This window comes from Cariama cristata, unplaced genomic scaffold (assembly GCF_000690535.1).
Source record: "Cariama cristata isolate BGI_N322 unplaced genomic scaffold, ASM69053v1 scaffold28937, whole genome shotgun sequence".
Classification (NCBI taxonomy): domain Eukaryota; kingdom Metazoa; phylum Chordata; class Aves; order Cariamiformes; family Cariamidae; genus Cariama; species Cariama cristata.
In genome coordinates, this window is record NW_009625396.1 from 1 (window position 1) to 8,837 (window position 8,837).

Consider the following 8,837-nt stretch of genomic DNA (forward strand, 5'->3'; position numbering starts at 1 on the left):
GACAGGGTATGTCCCCTTTTAGTCTGTGGCTTGAGGCAGCAAAAGTAAAGTACGAAATATGGTAAATCAATAGGTACTAGACTGAGTGGAGTCTCAGCTTAAAAATTGGTTTCCGTGAGTGTATTTTCTAAACAAATAATTGAAGGGACTGCAATACATACATGAGTATATGATGCTCTGTTGACAGAACTGGTACAACTGAAGTAAGTAGTTATTCACTCAGATCTGTGGGGAATCACTGATTGCACTCCGACGTACATCAAAGAATGGCTTTGTTCTTGGTGGCAGGGAGGTGCCTCTCTATGATACAAATGGGCATATAGCATAAAGAATACAGAAATGAATTTCAGAAGAATGAAATATCCAGTTAAGTGGCCTGTGTCCAGCAACAGCACGTCCTGACAGGTACATTTGTGGTGCTTGAGGTGAACGAAAAAGCTTGGAGAGCTACTCTCTGCCATAAGACCCTAAGTCTATGCTTGCTGAAAAGAAAAGAAAGAAAAAAAAGAAAGCAGTGTCTTGGAACCAGCCATCTTCAGAGAGCGGGGCATCGTGGGGTGTTTGTGCAGGATGTTGAAACCTTTATTAAATGTATCATTAGAGAGAGTTCCTGAAGAATGTGAACATCAGTTTGAAAGCCATGTCCCCTTTGTATGTTAAGACTGGAGAAACGGCTACAAGTACTATGCATATGGATGATTACATATTTATGAGACTATCGAGGCATCTTTTTTTTTTGCATTAATTAGTTCCCACATATATTTTTGCAGATGGGGTGGAACATTTCTTGATAATGAGTCGCTTTGCTTTTGTTTTCCAGTGTAGGTTCAGCCATGAAAAACATACTCTACCCATTAAAAATTCTTTCATGTTCACAATTTATGGGTACTTTTAATTTCTGGTACTTTTATACTGACTCTATTAGTGTCAATAAGAAATTACTCCAAACGCAGTCTAATAAAGAGTTGTTTTCAGTGCCTCAGCAATTTGTTAGCTTCAAGTGTCTCAGGAGCAGAATCTAAGACCACATTCAAGACATTTACTGAAACTCCTTGTGTGCAATTCCCTCTGTGACCCACTTAAGAACAATTACCAGTTAACTTGCTCACTATCTTTAAAAAATCTCCGTGGAGCTCTCCAACGCGGGTTTCAAGCTTCTTGGATGAGGTTTTTGAGCCAACTGGACCAATCTGGAGTTGAACAGATCAGGAGACAGTAGAGGAGCCCTTTTGAAAATATTGCAGTGATCTCTGATGAGTTTGTTTTTTAAATACGAGGCAGTATACCAAATAGAAGTTCTTGTATTAATAGAATGAAGCAGAACAGAAGTGTTGAAAACTTCTGTGGATATTATTACAAGTTTTACAGGAAAATTAATTCTCCAGGTTGCCAGTAAGCACCTGATGCTACGGAAGGATTTGTATTTTAAAAATGTACACGTTTATGTGTTTATGGGTTGGCAGTATTGTTTAGGTCTGGAAAGGAAGGGAAGTATCTAAGAGCATAGGTGGGTCACTTTAGATAATGTTATTGAAATATGAAAAGAAGCTTTAAAATTCGTTAAATGTTGTTTTTTTTCTTTAAAGAATTGTTCTGGGTTGATTTTCATAGAGTCTGTTAAAATACAAGTAGCTTCACTTTGTGAAGGTATAAACCTATATGCGGGTTTGTAGATGGCAAAGAACGATCTTGGTTCAGAGGCTTTAAAGACAGCCCATTGGACAGATGATGAGGATATTAAAACCTCATCATATATGATGAACAGTTGATAACTTAATTCTATGAATATGCATATTGCTAATGAAAATTGTGACGGACTTTGAAGCTTTTCTTATTTAGGAACCTAATATTAAGTTCTTTTATTTCCTAGATGTTTGTGACTCCCCATGCACAATATTTAATAACTCTTCTCCAAGGAGAGATTCAAACCCTGCAGCTTGTACAGGAGAGATTGCAAAGTAAAGTTTAAATACATATTAAAATTTTGTATATATGTATTCCACTTTTGCAGTGAACTTCAATCAGTCTGCAGTATAATCACTGCCGTACTGCAGTCTGTAGAGAGGGGAAAAAATACAACAGCAAACAGGCCTCGTGTGGCTTTTTTTTCCCCGATGACTTCACAGTTCAGCTTGTGCAAGGATAATGCCTCAAAATAGTTTAAAATTCGTAGATGTCCTCAAGATGACTTGTGAAGTACTATTTGTATTTGTGGTCTGAGACAGTACAGAAGGGAGTTATGGGTTCCCTTCATAAAAGAACTGATAAATCGGGTTTAAAACTCCCTGTTACGCTAGCAGCTGTACCTCAAACTGTGTTACCGAAGTGTGATAGGGTGATACTATCTGAATTTGACTTGATATAATTGTATTTTTCTCTGAATTTCACACAAGGCTCTGATTCTTTCTCATTTCAGTGGGATTTCAGGTGTGCATATCCTTGTGGTTTTTTGCAGGGCCTTCACAAAACGCAGAAGTTCAGGCTAGATTGCTGTTATGCTTGGCTGGAGTCAGAGCTTTGTACACATTGATGGAGACCAGAATTTATTAAGGATTTACACTCATATTCTTAATGAATACACCTTTGATGAATTATGTATTGTATGAATTCTTCTTAATATTTTTCCTTATGACTAAGTGAAACATACACTGAAGCATAAATTTTGTTGTGACTGAAAGGTGACACTGGAATAAATTTGGTCCATAATACCAGAAGATGAGAGAAACTTGTATGACAGAATAGGTATGTCAGAAGATAAAGAAATGAAAGCAAAGTAATAAACAGTAAGGAAAAGACATTTAATCAGTTGGAGGCCTTTTGCATTCAGGACATACTTGTTGGCAAATAATTTCATGCGCAAAGGATGTCTGTGGTCCGTGGGTCATCCAAGATGCAGTATAAAAGCTAACTCAACTTGAGGTCCTTCCTGCCACTTCTCTTACCTTCTGCCTCTTTTGTGAACAAGGTTAGTTCAAATCTACTTCTCTTTTTCTATTTGCTGAAGTCTTGCCTTTGTAACAATTTGATTGCTGTTCTTGTTTCTCCACACTGTTCTGCTAGTTGCTGGATTGGTTAGGGGGAAGAGTTTTTCTCTGCAAAAAGTTGCAGATATTTCTAGCATCCCAACTTGGTCATATAGATCCTTGAAATGGTGATATAAATTTATTGAAACGCAGGCTTTCAGACATGCTAAGTGACTTAGCAAATCCCAATGACAATACTAAAGGTTAACAAACTGAATGGGTAGAATACCTGTGCAAGGGAGTTGGAACTAGATGATCTTTAAAGATCCCTTCCAACTTGAACTATTCCATGATTAGAGATCTATGTGCTAGTCATCTTTTAAGTAACAATGTGCATTTTATGTCTTTAAGGGTCTTATCCATCATCTGTAATGCCTGAAATTTCAGCTGGGTTGATAGGAAAACAGCAGTGCTTGTAAAGGATGTGGATGCATTTATCTTCAGAAGTGCCATCTAGAAAATCCTAGTCTTTGCTGTTTATTCCATAGGAGGCTTCTTCGGTGTTCCCATTTTTGTGATGATGAATATATTACTGGGCATAGTGGGAAATGAGAGTGAAAGGAATCAGATACTAAATGAAACAGCTGGAGAGCAAGGAAACTAGGAAGGTTTAAAGCAGAGGTTTGTGGGGTTTGAAAATCAATTATGTCAAACCACAACATTTCAAGGTCTAAACACCACTTTCTAAATGAAGACAAAATGAATCTGCATACTGAGATTAGAAGGAACAGTCATACTGAGTTCAGCAAGGACGTTGGCTCTAATCACACAACCTCAACCTTCTTGTGCTATAGTTATCAAACATGGACTTCAATATGATAGATATCATCAAAAAGTTCTGCTTGGTGTCTTATAGTTGCTAAGTTTTGAAATTATGTTATAGGATGCAGTGACATCTGCAAGTTTAGAGAAATGGTTTCAGTGAATGTGAGGGCAAGGGGAAAGAAAAAAAGGAGAGTTGAGCACTCAACAGACTGAGATGGGCATAGGAAACAGTGAATTTTGTGTTTATTGGTGTGTTGGAACCAGACACAGGGAGTATGCACGGAACTCCTGGCTTTCTTATAGATGGCAGGTCTGTGGATAAGTTGTCTGGGAAAGATCTCCAAAGGTCTCAGCTTCAAGCATGGTTAACTATATTGAAATTTGTACCTCTTTGTAAGCAAAGTTGGAACCTGGGATATAATTCTTCATTTCATTTTCCAGCTGTCTATTGAACTCTATTTGTAAGTACATTTGTGGCTAGGTATTCCTCATAATTACTACTACTACTACAATGTTCTGAATACCTGTAGCTGGATCTCAGTAGTGTCTTTCCAGACACACAACCAATAAAAACACTAAAATTAAAGTAATGTTACAGGTATGCATCCTTTTATTCTGCTGCCAGCTATTCCACTGGATCACCAACAACTGGGAGAGGATTACTTCACCATCCATCTTCTTGTACCATATTTAAGAATTCAGTTTCCCTCTCAAGTCACTCCCTACTCAACTCCTAAAAGGATCCCCGGAAAGTTCCTGTTGTCCTGGTACCTGAGCTGAGTAAATGTAAGTGTAGTATGACTCCTACGTTACATTCACTTCTGGTCCTGTATTTCAGACTTACCTCCGTCCCAAAAACATGTCCTGCTATGAGCGGTGTCCTTCCACCTCCTGCTGCCCAACCCCACTTGCCAACAGCTGCAACGAGCCCTGCGTCAGGCAGTGCCAGGACTCGACAGTGGTGATCCAGCCCTCTCCTGTGGTGGTGACCCTGCCTGGACCCATCCTCAGCTCCTTCCCCCAGAACACCACTGTGGGATCTTCAGCATCTGCGGCTGTTGGGAGTGCTCTCAGTGCTGGAGGAGGCCCCAGCCCCTCCGGCAGCTCCTTGGGATTTGGGAGCTTTGGCTACCCAGGTCTAGGCAGTGGGTACAACCGGCCCTACCGTCGCTACACCACCTACCGCGGTGGCTTCTATGGGCTGTGCTAAAGCGTGAGGAGCAAGCAGGAACACTGAAGCACGGCTCGACACAGGACGGAGTTCATGGTCATGGTTTTCAGACTCTGTGTTAGATGCCCACAACTCCACCTGAAGTTAATGGAGCTGTGGGAGCTAGACATTCCCTAAAATGAGGCCCCTGTACTTGTTATACTATATATTTCTCATCAAGTGTGTAGTTCCGCTGTGCATCAATGTATTTGATACTGCCTGGTATAAAACTTATAATTTAGAGAGTAGATGGGACTTGATTGTCAAAATACAATGCTGCCCTGAAAGAAGAGCTCTGTCTGTGGAATACTTCACTGTGAGATGTGTAATTTTTCCCATATTGAAACCTGTTGCTTTGCAGTACTTTAATCCACTCTTTGGTATTATTAAAGTTATGCCTTTATTGTATCTCCAGTCTTCTGTTATTTTTTCCTTTCCCTCCTACCTTCTTTTGAAACTTTTTCTGGGTGAAATTCATCACTGCATAGATCATCACTACCAGGGAGACACATGATGTGAATACTACTGGGGACACTAATAAGAGGAGAAGAACATATCTTTAGAGCTAAAAATCAAGAAAATATTTAATTTTGCAGCTGAAATGCATATTGATTCCACACTAACTCATCATAATACTTGGCTTTCTATATTTCTGCCAGGAAATTATTCTCAAAGCTGGAAGCATTTTGTGACCTAACAGAATGGCAGGGTGTCTCATCAAGCATATATTGATATTTGTTTCAAGTAATCCTGTTGTGATTCACACTCTCAATAACTCCTACCTGGAGTTTCAGGGTGCAAAGAAAGATTTACATTCTTTTACCATCAGACCACTGATATATATATACCAAGATATATAAAAAGACTACAGGGATGTTGGATATATAAAAAGACTACAGGTAGTATGTTGGATAGTAGAGATTTTGAGGAAAGGGAAGAAAAAGACTCTGTCCTTTTACCAAAAAAAAAAGGAAAGGAGAATTTTCTTGTGGAGAATCATTAAAATACGTAGAGTTATAACATTTTATGGAAGACGAAGATTTGGCTCTATTTTTTTTTTAAATCACCTATGAAAATTTTTAATAAAATAATTAAAGTTTCTGAAAGTGTTTACCTCAAATTAGTTTGTGAAGTTCTTTGAGTGATCTTTGCTCACGCACTTTGAAATTAAGTTACTAGCCAGGTGATGCAAGTGCTGAGATCTTGTCACGTACCTTGAACATTAGGTAGCGTGAAACTTTGCATATTTGAGCCATTAGTGAAAATCTGCTGTGAACTTTGAAGTCCTTTGTTCTTCTGAAGACCAAGACCACGCTACGTACAAAAACATTCTTCATTTAGAGTTAATTCATATCTCTTCCTGAGGGATGGTGGTGCTAAGGGGAGAGACCTGATCCCTGCTTTTTGCATATTTTCCATCTGTGCAAGTATTTCCAGCAGGTTGGAGTGCAGCCAGGGCAGGCCACTGCAGGCTGCAGAGCTGAAAGAAATCATGTAATGATAAATGTAAGGGAGAACTGCTGGGTGTAACTTCTGACACCGTAGCTTGGCTCACGCAGAGCTCTGCCTCTAAGAACAAACGAAAGCAATCTTTGACATGCACGTTTGTACTTAACTTGATGTGAAAATTGCTGCACGTCCTGGTGACTTACTGGGATTTCAGATAGGAATAGTGGTGATTCCTCAGATGAGAGACTGCACAGAAATCATATTGAAAATGAGAGGCAGTTCATAAATGTCGCAAAGTAATAAGATCAAATAATCAAGCTCTTTCATTAAAAGTGTGATTATTTGACTTTGGCATGGAAAATGAAGTTCGAATTTACAGCTGGGTAAAGAAATGCAGCCGTATGTGTGTTTGTATTAGCTGTATTCATACAAACTGGGAAAACTGTGGGTTAGCCCAAACTGCTCTAGAACGTATTTTATTGTTTCTGGTCAGCAATTCTCACTGGTCTTAATTTTCCTTAACCTTTGCAATACTGATGGAAATTGGGTGCTTTTCTCAGCCATACGTTTGTGTGGGATTGAAACAGTGCAGAAGTGCAAAATTTGGGAATACTTATCATACATCTTGTCTTGTGGAAAAGCTGAGTCCTTGAATTGGAAATGGCTGTGAATCGAGCCCAGGCCCCCACCTCAGAGCTAAATGATTATTCACCTAAAGGAGTGAAGTCTTGAATAAGGACTATGCATCACATACACTCCCCTTAAGCAGTGTCTTGATGACTAAAATGAAATATAAAATGTACATTGGCCTTAGGAGGCAACATAATTACTGCTGTAATTCAAACGAGTCACTGCAGTCTTCCAAGCAATTAAGTGGGTGCACATCGGTGAAGATGAAAGCTTCACCTATACTGGAATGTGAATGTAATAAAGGGAGGGGAAAAAATAAAGTAATACTAAAAGAGATTTCGAAAGGAAAAAAAAAAAAAAAAGGGTTGATCAGTTTGGCGGATTTTGCATGCAAAAGTACAAAGCATTAAATAATTTTCATGCATAATACATGTCTCTGGTCTGCAGGCAGTCTGGAACATGATATAAAACCCTGTACAACACAAGGCTCTTCCATCCCCTTCTCTTGCCTTATTCGCCCAGGCGAACAGGTAAGTATGAATCTACCCAGTGTCTTTTTAAATGCTAAACTGTTACTTTGATGACTGCTTTTTGTTTTGTTTTTGTTATTCTTAGTTCTTTATAAATATTGCTAGCTTTATTCCTTTTGTGAAGGAAAATGAGAAAGGCTTACTTCTATCAAAAAGAAAGGTTTTATTTACTTGTGAAGCAGGGTGTAACGAGACAGGACTTAGAGGATACTGGCGATATTGTCTCTCAAAACAAGGAGCTTCGTGCTCCATTTTAGAGACCAATGCTGAGAGAGTAGCTAGCCAATGAACCTGGCTGGAAATACAGTCTCATCTTAAGAAAAAAAAATAATAAATTGTGCTGAGCTCCAGGATCTATCCCCAAGTCCTGTTTTCCACAGGCTAAAAAGCAGATATCTCAGCAGAATCCAAATCAAGGCAGAAACCTCTGACAGGGAAAATAATCCTTCTTTACACTGCAAGTTTGTCTGTTCTGGACATATGACATTTAGGAGCAAAGGATGCTTCTCAAACACTTTTCTATAGTTCTGCAAATGCTGCTGGCTGGGCTATTAGTGACTAAGTTCCGGCACTTAGAAGACTTTACACTGATATAAATGACCTGGTTTTGGAAGCCAACCTTACAGAACTTGAGGCTTTTATCTATAAAGCAGCTAGGGTCTGGTTTCCTTAAGTGACTTAATTTTTGAACAGAATTTTTTATCTTATTTTTACCACTGAACAGCATGGCGCATAGTATAAGAGTGAAAAACTTTTAAGAAAAAATGAACTGAAGGCTTTCAATGCAGTAAACCCAGTTATTTGTCGATGTTCAGCTAGGGCCATGTCCCACGCATGATGAGAACTTCAGCTGCTGCTCTCTGTCTCCTGGCACAGTCACAATTGCACCTTCTCCAGCGAGAGAGTGCAAGGGGAACCTACCACAGACTGAGAAATGCCTTTGGTGGTAAGGGTTAGGGCAAACTTTGCCATGACTGGCACCACCGTTCAGAGGCCAGCCGCAGAGCAGAGACATCCTCCAGCAGCCTTATAAAAATAAGACAAACATCTATGCTACTTTCAGACTGCCTACTGTGGATCTTAATCTAAGAAGTGATTACCTCTCTGACCACCTCCTCGAGGTACTTTCATGTGTGTTATCCTCTTACCTGACTTTTATAAACTTGATACAACTTTTATATTGCATTTACTTTCTTCTCTGTATTTCAGACTTTCCTCTGTCCTACAGAC

General features: G+C 39.2%; 1 protein-coding gene across 1 annotated transcript; it reads left to right on the forward strand.

Moving 5' to 3' along the window:
* The first annotated feature begins 4,647 nt into the window (after positions 1–4,647).
* LOC104164316 (feather keratin 2-like) lies at positions 4,648–4,998 on the forward strand. The gene has a single exon (XM_009703605.1). The coding sequence runs from the start codon at positions 4,648–4,650 to the stop codon at positions 4,996–4,998; it is 351 nt and encodes a 116-aa protein (XP_009701907.1).
* Positions 4,999–8,837: the final 3,839 nt, after the last annotated feature.